The sequence below is a fragment of the Leucoraja erinacea genome, chromosome 9, assembly GCF_028641065.1.
Source record: "Leucoraja erinacea ecotype New England chromosome 9, Leri_hhj_1, whole genome shotgun sequence".
Taxonomy (NCBI): domain Eukaryota; kingdom Metazoa; phylum Chordata; class Chondrichthyes; order Rajiformes; family Rajidae; genus Leucoraja; species Leucoraja erinaceus.
This window is the reverse complement of record NC_073385.1, coordinates 62,203,309-62,222,245: the sequence shown is the minus strand read 5'-3', so window position 1 is coordinate 62,222,245 and position 18,937 is coordinate 62,203,309. Positions and strand designations below refer to the sequence as shown.

At 43.3% G+C, this 18,937-nt stretch overlaps 1 protein-coding gene across 1 annotated transcript in view; it reads left to right on the top strand.

The window, feature by feature from the left end:
- Positions 1–14,492, top strand: part of ivd (isovaleryl-CoA dehydrogenase) — a 57,404-nt gene extending 42,912 nt beyond the window's left edge. The window contains exons 9-12 of the mRNA XM_055640983.1: positions 5,756–5,837; positions 7,243–7,347; positions 10,890–10,962; positions 12,708–14,492. Of these exons, the coding sequence (XP_055496958.1) occupies positions 5,756–5,837; positions 7,243–7,347; positions 10,890–10,962; positions 12,708–12,841 (394 nt within the window). The 3' untranslated portion in view covers positions 12,842–14,492. The remainder of the gene's footprint in view (positions 1–5,755; positions 5,838–7,242; positions 7,348–10,889; positions 10,963–12,707) is intronic.
- The last annotated feature ends 4,445 nt before the right edge of the window (positions 14,493–18,937 follow it).

The window sequence follows — 18,937 nt, the reverse complement described above, 5'->3', positions numbered from 1 at the left end:
AGTGGTTAGCAGTCGGGTAATCCGGTAGGCCTTGGTAGACCGAACACAGGTGTTCAGCAAAACAGTCAATTAGTCTACGCTTGGTCTCGCTGATGTACAGGGGCTCACATCGGGATGCAGTAGATGAGGTTGGAGTTGGTGCATGTGAACCTCTATCACTTGGAAGGACTGCAGGGAGCCCTGGGCGGAGGTCAGGGAGTAGGGATAAGGGCAGGTGTTACATTTTCTGCAATTGAAGGGGAAGATACCTGGGGAGGGGGTGTTTGAGTCGGATGAGACGAATGAACCAAGGAGTTGTGGAGGGAGCGGTCTCTGCGGAAGGACGAAAGGGAGGGGAGGTGAGAATAATGATTTATGGTGGGATAACGTGGGAGATTATGTAAATGTCGGAGGATGTATTGGATGCAGAGACTGGGGTGAAATGTGATAACCAGGGGAAATCTGTCCTTGTTGCGTCTGGGGGAGGGGGAATGAGAACTGAACTATGAGACACAAAAGTGATGCGTGTGAGGGACCCATCTATGTTAGAAGGGCGAAAGCCAAGTTTAGTTTGGAGATGGAGATACAGCACGGAAACGGGCCCGTCTTTGCACCGAGTCTGCGCTGACCAGCAATCCCTGCACACTTACCGTGTCGTACACACTAGGGACAATTTATATTTATACCAAGCCAATTAACCTACAAACCTGCACGTCTTTGAAGTATGGGAGCACGTGGAGAAAACTCATATAAACACCGTGCAGACAGCACTCGTAGTCAGGATTGAACCGGTGGAGGCAGGTTTTACTGGCGGTGGAGGCAGGTTCTCTGGATGCTTTCAAGAGATAGCTATATAGGACTTAAAAATAGCAGAGTCAGGGGATATGGGGAGAAGGCAGGAACGGGATACTGATTGGGGATGATCACATTGAATGGTGGTGCTGGCTCGAAGGGCCGAATGGCCTACTCCTGCACCTATTGTCTATTGAACCAGGTCTCTGGCGCTGTAATGCCCCTGTCCCACTTAGGAAACCTGTATGGAAACCTCTGGAGACTTTGCGCCCTACCCAAGGTTTCCGTGCGGTTCCCGGAAGTTACAGGTGGTTGCTGGAGGTTGCAGGTAGTGGAAGCAGGTAGGGAGACTGACAAATACCTCCAGGAACCTCCGGGAACCGCACGGAAACCTTTGGTGGGGCGCAAAGTCTCCAGAGGTTTCCGTTCAGGTTTCCTAAGTGGGACAGGTAGGCAGCACATTATCGCTGCGCCGCCGTGCATTTCGTTGTCTCTGTACTGTACACTGACAATGACAATTAAAATTGAATCTGAATCTGAATCTGTGCCGTCCTCACCAAAGAATGTGGAGACCTCGAACATCCTTGCATGGAAATCATCATCTTGGGAGCATATGCGGCAGAGATGGAGGAATTAAGAGCAGGGGATAGCATCTTTGCAACAGGCAGGGTGGGAAGAAGGGTAATCCAGATAACTGGCCATCTGTAGATTTTAGTTGATAGTCTGTCTTCTGTGACGAAGGGGAGAGATAATCGAGGTGAATTTGAGGACCTGGAACAAGGATTGTTGAAGTAACCAACAAAAGGGAAGGCACGGTTGGGACCCATGTGAGTGCCCCTGGGTACACCTTTAACTTGGAGAAAGTGAGAGGAGTTGAAAGAGAAGTTGTTGATGGTGAGGGCAAGTTCCACTAAGCCGAAGACCAAATTAGTAAATGGGAAATTGGTTGGATCTTTGTTTAAGGATGAAATGGAGGGCCTTGAGACCATCCTGGTGGGAATATAGGTAGTGCTGCTATAACATGTTTCCATAATGCTAATCAGATATAAGGCAGCAAATGACATAGGAACACCGTATGCAGATCGAATTGGTTACGACATGATTTCGATCGGGAACTAGCGAACCATTTTAAAGTGACAGATTGGGTAAAAAAAGCTATCTTGGGGAAAGGAACAGTCGGGGGAGGGGGGGGGGGAATAACTGTTTCCATGTAACCTCCCTGACGTAATTGATACTATTGTCTCTTAAGAACACAGTTTGTTAATTTCATCGCAAGTGCCGTAGAAAGTGACAACAATAGCTTCTAATGACACTTTATACAATAATACTCTAGTAAACAACGTAACATACAACCATTATTTTTAGCTTGCAGTAACAAAAATAAACTCGTCGGTATTAAAAGATTTTAATTTTTTTAATCCTGCCAGAGAAATAATTTTATTATTGTGAGTCTGTTACAGTTGGCCCCCTAACTCCCATGGCCACAATTGTTTTTCTAATATGATTTTCTATAACATTAAGTTTCTTAGGATCACAATTGTGGAGGTTTTGTAATCAGAGGGTGTGGATGTCTTTGTAACATGAGTCACTAAGTTACAGAAAAAGCAACTAGATAAGTAAACAATAATGTTAGCCTTTATTATAAAGAGATGAATGTGCAAGAATGAAAAAATCTTGCCACAATTATGTAGGGCATTGGCAAAAACATACTTCATGTACTTTTCACGGCACAGTACTCTTAACCTATCTAAAGCTGTATTCCTAGAGGGAATGAAACAACATGTCTGGGGTGGAGTCGGGTAGATGGGGAGAGACTGGATTAAGGGGTGGTTTCATTCAAAGTGTAACATTCTTTAGGGACTTGTGTTTGAAGGAAATGCAGATGCTGGTTTAAACCAAACTGCTGGAGTAACTCAGCTGGACAGACACAAACTGCTGGAGTAACTCAGCTGGACAGGCAACATCTCTGGAGAGAAGAATTGGGCGACGTTTCGAGTCGACTGGATGCTTTCAAGAGAGAGTTAGATAAAGCGCTTAAAGATGGCGGAGTCAGGGGATATGGCGAGAAGGCAGGAACGGAGTACTGATTGTGGATGATCAGCCATGATCATATTGAATGGTGGTGCTGACTCGAAGGGCCGAATAGCCTACTCCTGCACCTATTGTCTATTGTCTATCGACCCGAAACCTAACCCATTCCTTCTCTCCAGAGATTTTGCCTGTCCCGCTAAGCTACTATTTTTTGTCTATAGGGACTTGATTGGCTTGAACCTGAGAGGATGTTAGCATTGACTGGACATCTGCTATTAGAATTCTAGAGAAAATCTCAGTGAAAGGATCAGTCTTTTAGAATTGAGGATGCTTTACTTCACTCACACGAATGTGAATCTGATTTTCAGAGTTGTGGGCTCTTAGTAATTTACTGAGTAATTTCAATCGAGAGAATAGTTTTTTGAAGCTAGCAGAATAAAAGAATATCGAGGCAACTTGAGAAGTGCAGCAGGCTGAAGAGCCTAGTGTGTCCTTTTATGCTACGATTCCCTGGTGGTTCTGATAGTCTGGTCATTTTGACCTGAAGAGTCCATTTTTAATACTCGTGTCTGTGCAGAATCAGTAGACGTGGATAGAAAAGGTTCAGAGGGTTATGAGTCTAATGCGGCCAAATAGGACTAGCATTGGACACCTTGACCTGAGGGACTTTGTTTGTGCTGTGTTGCCCCGTTATTCCATCACAGTCGCAAGTTGAACGCTTATTCGGGTGCACTGAGGCTCCCAGGTGGATTTTGTTAGTGATTTGCTACAGCCCCTTTCTTTTACCACTTAATTTTGATTAACTACATTTCAAAAGTGAATCCTATAAAACTTTTCCCTGTTCATCAGCACGTTTGAAAGACTAAAATAATTCGACCTGCATTCTTACAGGATCTTGTATGATCTCTAGATGTTGCAGAATGTTTGTGCTGTGTTGCCCCGTTATTCCATCACAGTCGCAAGTTGAACGCTTATTCGGGTGCACTGAGGCTCCCAGGTGGATTTTGTTAGTGATTTGCTACAGCCCCTTTCTTTTACCACTTAATTTTGATTAACTACATTTCAAAAGTGAATCCTATAAAACTTTTCCCTGTTCATCAGCACGTTTGAAAGACTAAAATAATTCGACCTGCATTCTTACAGGATCTTGTATGATCTCTAGATGTTGCAGAATGTTTTACAGTCTGCGATACTACTTTAATAGACAATAGGTGCAGGAGTAGGCCATACGACCCTTTTAGCCAGCACCGCCATTCAATGTGATCATGGCTGATCATCCCCAATCAGTACCCCGTTCCCGCTTTATCTGGCTTTCTCTTGAATGTATACAGAGAACTGACCTCCACCATCCTCCGAGGCAGAGAATTCCACAGACTCACAACTCTGTGTGAAAAATGTAATTTAGAAACCAATGATAGGGGCTGCAACGAGGAGCGGCCTCCAACAGGAGATGACCGGGGACTCTGGTGCCGACGACTTACCTCACCGTCGCGGAGCTGGCCGAGTCCGGAGCGGTGGTGGAGCGCTGCTGCTGCTGCGGCCCGACCTCCGGAGATTCGGAGGCTGCAACTGCGGGTCTGGCGGACGGCGGCACCGGGAGCCCGCGGATCCCTGGAGGGAGACCGCTTTTCAGGGCTCTCGCAACGGCGACTTCTCCCACCCGAGTTGCGGGGTTGAAGAGCTCCTGGAGCGGGGCCTGACATCACCGCCCCGCGCGGCTTGGAATGGCCGCGGGACTCTGCGAGCGCACGACGGGGGATTTAACACCAAGACCCGGTGTGCGACCTCGCACCACCCGGCGTGGCTTTAATGGCCGCGGGACAATCGCCATCGCCAGCTGGGGGCTTTGACTTTGACTCTGACATGGGGGGGGGGGGAGGAAGTGCAGTGGAGAGATAAGTTTTTTTGGCCTTCCACCACAGCAATGTGATGGATGTTTATGTAAAATGTAAATTATGTTGTGTCTGGGGTCTATTTGTTTGTAATGTATGGCTGCAGAAACGGCATTTCGTTTGGACCTCAAGGGGTCCAAATGACAATTAAATTGAATCTTGAATCTAGAATCTTGATCTTGATCTAGTGTGTTTTTTTAATGACTCTCCAACAATGAATGGCCAGGCAGTATTTGATATTTTGGTTTGGCCGGAGATAAATATTGGTCAGGGCATCGGATCTTCTCAACTGTCCCTCAAATAATTCCATAGAATCTTACACAACTATCTCGAGGATGGGGGAGTCCTTAGTTCACTGCACAGTATAAAAGGTTGCACCTTGGTATTGCATTTAGTTATGCTTGGATGATGTGTCTCTGGAATGGGACTTGAACTCAGAACCTTTGGAGGTGAAGATTGCCGATGGATACAAGAAGTTTTGTAACAGAATTATTTGGCTTGGAATGCATTTCAACCTCCTCTTTAATGAAGAAAGTGTGAAAAGCCTAGACCGAAGGCATCAATTGCCTTGAAGAGGAAAAGGATATTGGAGAAGTTGGTTTCATAAAGTTAGAATTTGAGACAGAGAACGAGAGAGAGAACAAAAATCAAAATCATGACATTGAGATTTAGTTTAATTTAGAAATACAGCATGGAAACAGGCTCTTTGGCTCGCCCGTTCACACTAGTTCTGTCTTAACCCACTTTCCCATCCACTCCCTACACATTGGTGGCAATTTTAGAGAGGTCAGTTAACCTACAAACCAGCATCTTTGGATGCCGAAGGAAACAGGAGCACCTGTAGGAAACCCACGTGGTCACAGGGAAATCGTGAGAACGTGCAAACTCCACACAGATCAAACCCAGGTCTCTGGTGCTGTAAGGCAGCAGGTTCACCAGCTGCACCACTGCATCACCCTGAAGCAATGTAGTTAGTTACATGGAGACATAGGGGCTCGGCTCTGCTCCACTATCATTTATTATTTTGGTTTTGCTCTGAGTTTCTTGTGGTTTAATTGCAGCATCATGCAGGCAGTTCTGGACCATGCCATTCCTTACTTACATGTTCGAGAGGCTTTCGGCAAGAAGATCGGAGAGTTCCAGGTAAGGTTGTGCGTAGATCCTTAATGTAATGGAATATTATTGAATATAAAATCACTTTTCTCTGCACTAGGAAGATAAGCAAAATCTTTGGGTTTTCGTTATCTTGAGTGGAACAATTTAAGCAATCAGTTAGTTCCAGTAGTGAAAAGATACTCCAGTCATTGTCTTTGATGTTGAAGTGCCCAAGTCTCTCATCAGAGAATGCGTTCTGCAAATGATAAAGCGATGGTCAGGAGAGGAATTGTGGCAATGTGAAGGTATCTTGAATCCCACTTAATGAGGGCTGCTAGCAAGAGGAAGAGAGAACCGAGTTTCTCTTCATTGGGGAAAGGCATGATGAAGGGAAAAGTGCCCGTCAAGAGGAGTTATAGTTATGGTGTAAACAATTTGGACTGGAGAAACTTCTGCATCCTCCCATCTTTGTTCTTCACCAAGCCTCTTTAAAATCTGCTCTATGAGTAAGCTTTTGTTCAGCTTGTACAATGTCTCTTTTATAAGCTCAGGTGTCACTTTCAGTCTGATAATGTTCCTGTGAAAACGGGATGTTCAACTAAAGGGGCACTGAGTGAATATTATCGAGGGGGAGGTGATAATTCTGGAATGTGTTCAATTCTCACTTTAGAGGATCCAGTTGCTTTCAATTGAGCTTCCAGTATTTTAAACACGGCAAACCGAGAATTTGAATACTGACTCGTGTTTAAAGGATCTAGGTTCTGATCTGACTCTTCATTATGGCTGGTTCGTGTCTGGAAATGAGAGCATTTTTCTTTACGTTGCTGTGGTAACAAGAACATGTTCACCATCTCACTTTACATTAATTCTCCCCTTGCTATGGCTATACATAGAACAAAGCAGTATTGGAACAGGACCTTCTGCCCATGATGTCTGTGCTGAACATACGGCCTCATCCCACCTGCCTGCACATGATCCATATCCCTCCGTTCTCTGCATATTCACATGCCTATTTAAAACCCTCAAATGCCATGATCATATCTGCTTTGTTTTGACCATAATCCCCAACACATTCCAGGCACCTCCCACTCTTTTTGATAACTTGTCCCGCATATATTTAACTTTTCCCTTCTCACCATAGAGCTGAGTCCACTAATATGGACATTTTCATCCTGGGAAAACAATTCTGACTGTCTACCTTATTTACACCTCTCGTAATATCATCACCTTCTATCAGGTTCTTAGCCTGTGCTTCAGAGAAAGCAATCAAGTTTGTCCAACCTCTCCTTGTAACTAACACTCTCTAATCTAGGCAGCATTGCTCTTCTCTTCTTCACCCTCTCCAAAGCTGCTTCATCCTTCCTGTAATTATGTTGAATTGAATTGAATAGCTAGTCGGTTGAATAATTTGTCACATGTGCATGTGTGTCTCTCACTCCGTACTCTCCCGCAGCTTTTACAAGGCAAGATGGCTGACATGTATACCCGTCTGAGTGCCTGCAGACAGTATGTGTACAACGTAGCAAGAGCCTGTGACATGGGACACATGAGTGCAATGGTAAGGCTAAAAAGAGATATAAAAACTGTCTTTATGTACTGTTATACAAGCAACCTCACTCTCAATAACCACACAATGGATAAATCCATCTGAACAGTTTGCACAAAATCTTGACAACAGTGAGATAGATCATCCTGGCCTAATCCTTTGACTGTTTCTTGGGTTACTCCTTGCAGGGACTCTGGTAGAAATCAGAATGAGCTTCCTGAATCTGCTTTCCATCAGGCACGCCATGAAATCATCTTCAATTATGTTCTAATTAGCTTTCAATTTTAGGCCTGATCTGCTGAATGGCAGATGAGGACGAATGGATAAACTCATATGATGATAACTGTCGCCATTTGACATGCAAGTCTGCTGTTGAGGTAGTTCTGAGCAAATGTTCAGGAGCTAACAATGCTGTGTCAGGTCTGAGCTTGTGTAATGCCGACATGTTGCCCAAAATGTAATACTGTCCCGCCTTAACCCAAATAAACACGTCCAACTCTGTTTTCTCCTTGCTCATTGGAGGTCTGGTGGAATGCTGGTCCACTCTTCCCCCCCCCCCTGTATTTCTAATGTTCTTAGGTTTGGGCATGACGAGCTAATAGTGAGAGGAAAAAACATCTACACTAGAACTCATACTTGCCATAATTTAAAACCATTTTGCCAGACTCATTAAGGTTAGGAGCATAAGTAACAAATGAAATGTAGCACAGGAGCAGCAGGGGTGTTTGAGTAAGCAATAGCTGAAAGCAGAGGATTTCCCAGAAAAATAATATTTACATTTTAAGAATATAAAGTATAAAGAAGAGTTCCTTCATGACACTTGCATAACGTTTGACAACTGTGTATGGGTCGCCGAGTAAAAATAAAATCCCATGTATCGGGATTTTCCCTCAACTCAACAACGTGATGGAAGTTTATAACCTTGGGGACATTACAGCACATTGTGTCTGAGCAAGGGGGTTGCTGATGTGTGAAACAACATTTCCAGGTAAAAGATGAGAACATTTTGAATAATAGTGGGTCTTTTCCATCTTGCAGATGAAATCAAGTCAAGTCAAGAGAATTTATTGTCATGTGTCCCAGATAGGACAATGAAATTATTGCTTGCTGCAGCACAACAGAATATTGTAAGCAAAAATACAGAACAGTTCAGTTCAATATACACATAAATAAACAGATAAAGTGCAATAGGGTGTTACAGTTCAGAGTCTGTTTGTTGGTGAGTTTAATAGCCTGATGGCTGTGGGGAAGCCGCTGTTCCTGAACCTGGATGTAACAGATTTCAGCCTCCTGTACCGTCTGCCCGATGGTCGCGGAGAGATGAGTGCGTGGCCAGGATGGCGCGGGTCCTTGATGATGTTGGCTGCCTTTTCGAGGCAGCGACTCCGATAGATCCCTTCGATGGTGGGGAGGTCAGAGCTGGTGATGGACTGGGCGGTGGTTACAACTTTCTGCATTCTTTTCCGCTCCTGGATGCTCAAGTTGCGGAACCAAGCCACGACGCAACCAGTAGCATGCTCTCTACTGTACACCTACGAGAGAGTCCTCTTTGACTACTCCGTAGTCTTCTCAGGAAGTAGAGGCGCTGATGTGCTTTTTTTATAATTGCATCAGTGTGCTGGGACTAGGAAAGATCTTCGGAAATGTGCACGCCCAGGAATTTGGAATTCTTAACCCTTTCCACCATCGTCATGATGATGTAAACGGGATTGTGGGTCCCTATCCTAAACCTTGCAGACTCTTCTCTGCCCTCATTGCTTCTCATTCCACATGTGCATTATCTGTCTGTCTCTCAGCAGACCATGCTTTTCTCTCTTCCTTTAAATGGTTTCCAGGCAAAGCTGTAAAAATATAAGACTGTGTAGGGTAGTGGTCAACACAAACGACTATGACTGGTCGTTAAGATATCCACTCAGCACTTCTTCCTCGGGATTGTTTGAAGGACCAGGTTTCTTGTGCATCGTTACCTTTCTGATTACTTCACAGCCATGTTGCCATGGTCATTGCATCAGAAAGCATCAGTGAAATGGATTCTCAAGTTGCTCTCTTTTTGCTGATTGTATGAGCTGGCTGCAGGCAATTTATGTGATTTGTATTTTCCAACATGACAATCCTGCCAACGCTTTGACGGCACTGGGCCGCCACTCGCTGGAGTTTAGGAGGATGAGGGGAGACCTGATTGAAACGTACCAAATAAGTCAAGTCAAGTTTATTTGTTACATACACATACAAGATGTGCAGTGAAATGAAAGTGGCAATGCCTGCGGATTGTGCAAAAACTGCAGACCAGAATAGAACAGAATCAGTATTTACATGTTAGAAAATAATTTTTTACAACAGTAAATTAGTCCCTGGTGAGATAAGAGTTTACAGTCCTGATGACCTGTGGGAAGAAACTCCGTCTCATCCTCACTGTTTTCACAGCATGACAGCGGAGGCGTTTGTCTGATCGTAGCAGCGGTCAGAATAGTGAATGGCTTGGATAGAGTGGATGGGGATGTGGAGAGGATGTTTCCACTAGTGGGAGAGTCTAGGACCAGAGGTCATTGCCTCAGAATTAAAGGACATTCCTTTAGGAATCGATGGAATTCTTTGCAACAGAAGGCTGTGGAGGCCAAGTCAATGGATATTTTTAATGCATAGATAGATTCTCGATTAGTACGGGTATCCGGGGTTATGGGGAGAAGGCAGGGGAATTGGGTTAGGAGGGAGAGATAGATCAGCCATGATTGAATGGTGGAGCAGACTTGATGGCCTGAATGGCCTAATTCTGCTCCTATCACCTTATGACTTCAAAACAACACTAAATGTAAAGTGCTCTGATGTATCAATCTGTTGCAGCTATTCCTTGATTTAGGAAAGGGATGCCTTCTTGGAAAACATTTCATTAAACATTTGTTTCCATATTTCAGAAAGGCTGACTGAAACACATCGTGGGTCTTTTGGTAGAATGTGTTCTTAAAGGTAGCGAATGGCATTCTGTTAATTATAATGAAACAGATTAGTAAATTGATGATACTGCAAAGAATGGCATTAAAGCGTAAATTATACTGAACTTTTATAAGTGATGCAGTGGTACAGTTGCTGCCTTACAGCGCCGGAGACCCGGTTTTGATCTTAACTACAGATACTGTCTGTACGGAGTTTACGTTCTACCCGCGACCTGCGTGGATTTCCCGGGGAGCTGTGGTTTCCTCCCACACTTCAAATACGTACAGGTTTGTCGGCTAATTAGTTTTGGTAAAATTGTAAATTGTCCCTAGTGTGTGTAGGATAGTGTTAACGTACGGGGTGATCGCTGGTCGGCACGGACTTGGTGGCCCGAAGGGCTTGTTTCTCGCTGTATCTCTGTGCCTCTAAACTAAACTAAATAGAGTAATAAGTAGAAGAGCTTTGTTTCTTTGTGTTTTTGGTCATGGAAAGAGACATGAGGCTTGGTTGGGAAGTTTAGGGGATTGAATAAGACTAAACAGTTTAAATCCTGACTGTCAAACACTGAGCACCCCAGGTAACTCTCGAAGCAAGATCTCATTCACGTGTGTTTCTTTTTGCAGGATTGTGCCGGTGTAATTCTTTATGCTGCAGAGACAGCTACTAAAGTGGCCCTAGATGGAATCCAGTGTTTGGGTGAGTGTTCTGGGAAAAGACTCGGCTGATCGATCAAGGTCAGCACTATTGGAAGCAGAGACAAATAACAAGTGGACAGGGTTTATTTTTAAACCTATGAAAGAGTCCAAGGGAAGGCCAGGGTACACCAGGGAATTGTAGCTAAAAGACAGTGAACCTTTGTTATTATGTGAAGGGTGGGGAAAAGTGGGCAGTTTGTTCTATTTGCGATTTCAATGCATACGTGAAGTAAAAGAGAGAAACTTCCTCTGGATGAGTCACAACCTAACCCCCCCCCCCCCCGGAGCTAAGGAATCCAGGAAGCATTTCTTCACACAAAAGCAGGTGGTTATCTGCATTCTCCCCTGCTACAGTTTAATTGAAATGCAATTAAAAATTGGCTCTAGAGCACTTGAGAGAGTGGAGTTGATTTAATTGGAAAAGGCGGTGTTTGCAGTAATCAAAAGTTATAGTCCTGAATGGACAGAATTATCTGCTTTCAAAATATATATGAAGGACATATCCAAAGTATGTCTGAAGGACATATATTCATACAAAATATGTGTGAAGGACATAACAAGAGGAGTTAAGTATAGGAGCAAAGAGATCCTTCTGCTGTTGTGCAGGGCCTGAGTGAGACCACACCTGGAGTATTGTGTGCAGTTTTGGTCTCCAAATTTGAGGAAGGACATACTTGCTATTGAGGGAGTGCAGCGTAGGTTCACAAGGTTAATTCCCGGGATGGCGGGACTGTCATATGTTGATAGAATTGAGCAGCTGGGCTTGTATACTCTGGAATTCAGATGGATGAGAGAGGATCTTATTGAAATATAAGATTATTAAGGGTTTGGACACGCTAAAGGCAGGAAACATGGGTCCCGATGTTGGGGGAGTCCAGAACCAGGGGCCACAGTTTACGAATAAGGGGTAAGCCATTTAGAACGGAGAGGAGGAAATACTATTTCACACAGTTGTGAGTGTGGAATTTTCTGCCTCGGAGGGCGCTGGAGACCGGTTCTCTGGATGTTTTCAAGAGAGAATTAGATAGAGCTCCTAAAGATAGCGGAGTCAAGGGATATGGGGAGAAGGCAGGAACGTGATACTGATTGTTAATGATCAGCCATGATCACAGTGAATGGCGGTGCTGGCTCGAAGGGCCAAATGGCCTACTCCTGCACCTATTGTCTGTTGGAACTGCAGCTGCTGGATTACATCGAAGATAGACAAAATGCTAGAGTAACTCAGCAGGACAGACAGCATCTCTGGAGAGAAGGAAAGGGTGACGTTTTCGGTCAACCCAAAACGTCATCCATTCCTTCTATCCAGAGATGCTGCCTGTTCCGCTGAGTTGCTCCAGCATCTTGCGTCTATTATCTGCTTTCAAATGACTTGTCCGTCCACTTATTGAGTAAGTCCTTGAGGGATTTGTAAGAACCTTTTTTTTAATTTTTTTTTAAAAGAGCAAAATGCAAGTCATTGTTGAATTTGAACATTAGAGTTAATGAATTGGGAAAAAAAAAAAAACAGTTTGATGCCATCTGATATTCGTGCTGCTCTTTCTGAGCGAAATAATAAATTGCATACCTGGCAACGATATCAAATTTTCTGTAAAGAGCATTGATATTTTTTTTTTGTCTTGGTTGACTGAACATTTCCATAATGATTCCGCAGTATCAGTTCTGTAAACTTTTGTAATCTTAATTGCTAATTAGGTATAATGTGGTGCTGAGTCTGCTCATGCTCACTCACTGTTTGTGGATTTGCAGGTGGCAACGGCTACATCAATGACTACCCCATGGGCCGCTTTCTACGGGACGCTAAGTTGTATGAAATAGGAGCCGGAACCAGTGAAGTCAGAAGGCTCATCATCGGCAGAGCGTTCAATGCTATTTACAAATAACCCTTCTCGCAGCTTGCTGCAGAGACGAGGCTTGGCCATGTGCCTCCTCCACCCACAAACCTGCACTTCATTGTGGCAATATTTCAAGTTAACTTTAAGGCATATACTTATTTTATTTCAAAGTGCCTTGGTTTCTATCAGGGCAATCTTCAATCTGAGAAATATATAATTTGCAGAGCAAAATCATGGATGTTGATGTGTTAAACATGAAATACTTGATTAAAATATCAGGAAAGAAGGGAGTTAGTGCAACAGCAGAAACCTTCAATGCAATACAAATTATCGACTCGTCATCATAATTCAGGTCTGCCGATTAATATACTAAGTTGTGTTTTATTACTTGGAAAAAATACGTAAGTGGCATATGAAAATACCTCCATAGTGCTACATATTTAAACAAGAGGGTTGTTTGCATTGTTACTGTGTGCACAATCTGTACTCCTTCTGTGTTGGATCAGATTGTATATACGAGTTCAATTGCTATTGTTGGGGAAACTGATACAAGTTACTGGTCGGATTAAGGCAGACTGGCCTACACAACAATCTTTCAATCTAAACTACAAATTCTAACAGTCCTCCCATAACTCACTGTAAGCCAGAGGATGCTTTCATTAGAGTTTGAGTACTTTGCAGAAAAGCACTGACAAAAGGATCTCATCCTTTGGAAAATGCAGTGACTGCACAACCCAAGGCTTTGAGTTCAATTGCTTTTCAGTAAGTGAATCTACAGTGCTAGTAAATTTTCTACTCCTGATCAAAAAAGATCAATATCAAAGAATCTTGTTAATATTTGGTATTATGCAGTGTGATGTCCTGTGTAACATGGTGTGAAGTTCTTTCAAAATGTAAGCACTACATGCACAATGTCTATCTTGGGTTGTGTACAGCTATATAATATATATAGATAATACACAAAAATGCTGGAGAAACTCAGCGGGTGCAGCAGCATCTATGGAGCGAAGGAAATGGGCAACGTTTCGGGCCGAATCCCTTCTTCAGACTGAAGAAGAGTTTCGACCATATATATATACACCCTGGATATCAGAATAACACTTAATTATCTAAACGAATATGAGGTCATTGAGTAGGAAGAACAGCATCTGCAGGTTTACACCGAAGATAGACCCAAAATGCTGGAGTAACTCAGCGGGACAGGCAGCGTCTCGACCCAAAATGTCACCCATTCCCTCTATCCAGATATAATGCCTGTCCCGCTGAGTTACTCCAACATTTTGGCTCTATGAGGTAATTGAGGAATGAGTTGCATCTCCTTCTCATTCTTCTGTACTGGGTACCAGTGGTTACAATTGCAGATCATTCTCAGCTGTCAAATGCTGTTTAAATATGTGCAATTGCACTGGTCCGTTCATACTGGGGAATGTAATCTTGGTGCACAAAGGATCCGGTGTAGGGTTTGCCAACTCTGGTGGGGCATATTGTTGCCAGCTTAATCAGATGAGCTCCTCCCTGCCATGGATCTGATTCCCCAGCACAGTCATTGATGCAGTGCAACATCTTCATTGAAGATTGGGAAATGAAAAACGTAATTATTTAACAATTGGATTACTCTTGGCCCTTGAGTAAAAATCCTTTGGTTCCCAGCTCCAAGATTGTACTACCGATAATTAATTAATAAAGAATTCAAAATGAATTCGACAATGGGAAACTCTTAAGTATCGCTGTGTTTCTTCTCCTTTGGTTACCTGTCAATGAATCTTTAATACCTGAAAGATTGCGAATAGTCATATCCCAAATTATAACATTCAATTAACAGATCTTTGATCGAAACATAGGTTCTAAAAATGGTCTGCTAGTTAAGCCTTTGTATAATTGTGACTCAGTTTGACAATGGAATTTTTATTATTCTAAATCATAGCCTCTGTGGGGTTACAGATATCCTTTGTAGACTTCAGCTGTAAACTGTTCTATCCAGTGATAGCCACATACGACTGCAGGTACTAGATAGTAGCTGACAAGGTGTTTTAGGGTTGCAAATGTACCACACTATGTGGTAAAGTTGGCACAACATTCGACAGTGCTGTTCTGCCTTTCTCAGTCAATACAATTCAAAAGAGCTTGTATTTATACTACACCTTTAACCGAGTAGTGTGTCCCAAGCTTCTTGCTGGAGCTTATTAAAATGACACCAACCATAAAAGAGAATATTAGGCCAGATTTTTCAACTTGCTGATGTTGAATAACTGCTGCCATTTTACCTGATTTTTCTTGGGCAGCAAGATCGCACCACGGTAGAGGCACTCTTCTATCTGTCACTCCCCTTGTACGGTGAGAGGGGAAAGATTAAGAGGGGCAACGTTTTCACACTAAAGTGGTGGGTGTATGGAACAAACTGCCAGAGGAGGTAGTTGAGGCAGGTACTATGTCAACCTTTTGGACAGGTACATGGATAGGAAAGGCGTTGAAGGATATGGGCCAAATGCGGGCAGGTGGGAGCAGTGTTGGTGTGGCATCTTGGTCGGCATGGGCAAGTTGGGCTGAAGGCCCTATTTCCATGCTGTATGGTTCCTAGTTCCTCCTCGTATCACCATGCGCTCTTGGAGATAGGGATCTGCTGGCCTCTCCACCAGTAGGCAGACTCCACTCCTGTTGGCCCAGGCAGTGTGGAGATTTCTCAGCCTACATGATAGTTTGGAGACTTCTGGCTGAGTGAGACTCTGGAAACCAACAGGAAATGATGGCTTCTGAGCCCTCAACAGCACAGAACTTCTCACGATTGGAAAACCTATTTAAACAATTTCTGCAGTGACAAATTAATAACCATTTACCCAGCCAGAGATTTGTATTAAGCAGAATACTCAGAAGCTGGTTCTAAAGTTTCAAAAAATATTTTATTCAATTTCCCTACAAGGCAGTTGACATGAACATCCAAATCCTAAAAGGCATAGCAGCAGGGAAATGGCACCATGAATCAAAAACCTTTCAAAGAGGTCAGTTTTTAGAAGTGTCTTAGAGAAGGGGAAAATGGTAGTATACAGGAAAATAAATATCGGCTTTTCTTCCCTTGGCAACAAATGACAGGCTAAATGGAAAGTCTTCATTTAAATTACTACCGAACGGAATGATCCTGTGTAACTGAGGCCTGAGGTTCTAGATAATCAATCCAGCCAGTTTTGGTCCGTGTTAGTTAAGCTTTGGAAATTATTACTTAATCTAATTCATTTTAATAAAATCTACAAGCGACAGACATTGTGCTTCTGTGGTGGATGTCGGAGAGCAGCAGCTTTGTGACATTTAACCATTTTCTCCAATTATAAAAGGGATTTTCCATACCAATGGATCAGAAAATTAATTGGGCGTGTTTAACAGCCACCCGATCAAATCGATTCAAGAGCTTCATTCATTCAAGTGTTGTAACACAGGAATATGCATCTATGTAGGGTAAGAGCGCTTAACTCCTTGTCCATCTCTTCAATATTTCAGTAGCATTTGTAATTGTTCAGGTGCTTAAAATACTCTAGGACAGGTAGTTTAATTAGTACGGGTGTTATGGGGAGAAGGCAGGAGAATGAGGTTAGGGAGAGGTAAATAACCATGATTGAATGGCGTAGACTTGATGGGCCGAATAACCTAATTCTGCTACTGTCACCTATGACCTTATGAGGTGCTTAAAAGACACTTGGTCAGGTACATGGATAGGGAAGGTTGGGAGGGATATGGGCAAACAAAGGCAAATGGGGCTAGCTTAGATAGGGCATCTTGGTCAGCATCAACGTGTTGGGATAGTTCCCTTTGACTGATGTATCTGTCCTTAGGAAAGACACAAAAATGCTAAGAATCAGGCCCATCAACCCATAGATCCATGCAGTGCAGAAGCAGGCCCCTTGCTCCAACTCATTGATCAGCACCTCTAGAGAGAAGGAATGGGTGACGTTTCAAGTCGAGACTCCTCTGGCAGCTCATTCCATATTGTGATGTCTGGTATTAGGATCATTTGGGATAGGATTGTAAGAAATGGCTGTGTTGGGAAAGCAAACAAGTTACCAGAAATTGACAATTTGTCTTTCTAAGCCAAAAAAGTGAGACATTTTGAACAAAGTGTAGAGGGAAACCTAGACATTATCTGTTCTGACGAGGTAAACCTTCAGTACAATTATATCTCAAGATCTTGCTGCACTAGTGCTGACATGGGATTTGTTGTGTTTATTAATGACCATGGCAGTGATGTTTAGTGCTGGAGAAATAAAGTGAATATGACACCAAGATTTGTGCAACATTAAGACAAGAGGATTGGAGATGTTTTCGATGTACCAGGTTAATGAATAAGAAACTGACAAATGGCATTTCATTTCAATACATTTATTGATGTATATGTTGGTAGCGTCAATACATATTATTTGCAGGGAGCACAAAGCAGCCAAGAGAAAAAAATATTAGTGTTGTTAGATACAAGCCAAAATGTTCAAAACTAATTTGTTGAAGGTAGCAAAATGCTGGTTTGTATTAACAGAAACATCCTGTATGGTTTATTGTACAAGGACATAATTTTCATCCACAGACGATCATGGCCATTTGGACATGCAATCTTGGTCCTAAGGAGGATTATATCAAATTTTGGCCCTCATTCAGGAAATAGGATTAGTCATATGGTGGAAAGGTGAGAAGAGCTGGTGAAAGATTTCAAGCTTGGAGAATCTCAATCACGCCAGTGAGTTTAAAGACCGTGGCCTTTAGTGCGTCATCACAGTCTTGGGCTATTGGAGGAAATGAGTTTGAAGATTGAGATCTTAGACCCATCACGAAATCATGATCCAGTAAGTAAGGTCATGTGATAGGAGCAGCATTAGGCCATTCGGCCCATCGTCTACTCCGCCATTCAATTATGGCTGATATATCTCACCTTCCTAACTAACCCCTTTCTCCTGCATTCTCTCCATAATCACTGACACCTGTATTAATCAAGAATCTATCTATCTCTGCCTTAAATATATGTAGCAATGATCCCTCCCATCCTGTACACCCTGAGACATAGACTACTTGCAACAGAACACGAGTTACCATCAATGCTGTTTCTGCCAAATCCTCCAACTCCACTGATAGGAGCATCCTTTCCCAGGCATACATCCCCAATGTTGGGGCTTAAAACATAAAAGCCCAGCAGAAGTTGCAGAAGTGCCATTTCCCCCTTACCCCCCAGGCTGCCCACCCTTTTGAGCACCTCCTTACTCTGACAGAATCCAGTGGTCCCACATTGACCTCATCAGTTACCTCAGAGCCCACAATACTGGAGTGGAAACAAGTAATCTGTGATCCTGAGGGACCCACTAAGTATACAATGATCATATTGGAACAGCATTCCTCGACACCACTCAGCACGGTCTATGTGATATTTCAACCAAAAAATATGTTGGAAACACAAAACATGCTGGGAACACTCAGCAGGTCAGGCAGCATCTGTGGAGCGAGAAACTGTCAACATTAATTAAAACCAACCCTAAATCCCAGGGCCACCGCTAGTACAAGGATCCTGAGCTGAAAGCTAATTTGAGGAACCTGTACTGAAGGGTTTCTTCAAGTTCCGTGCACTTCCCCGTTATTACCAGACCCTTGAATGGGCCTCTACTATCTAAGGATGTATTCTTGATCTCCCAATCCGCTCTGTTGCAGCCCTTGCATTTTTGTCTCTGTAACTGCAACACTACATTCTACATTTGAGGCAGAGGTCACTCACACCTCCTCCAACCTCATCTACTGTATCCGCTGTTTCAGGTGTGGACTATATATTGGAGAGACCAAGCACATGCTTGGCAATTTTTTCGCTGAACACCTCCGCTCAGTCTGCCAAAACCTACATGATTTCCCTTTTGCTCACACTTTAACTCCCCCTCCCATTCCCACACTGACCTTCCCATCTCGGGTCGACTCCACTGTCAGAATGAGGCCCAACAGCCCAATTGAAGGAACAGCACCTCATATTTTGTTCGAGCAGCTTACAAACCAGCAGTATGAATATTGACTTCTCTAACTTCAATAGACAATAGGTGCAGGAGTAGGTCATTCAGCCGTTCGAGCCAGCACTGCCATTCACTGTGATCATGGCTGATCATCCACAATCAGTACCCCATTCCTGCCTTCTCC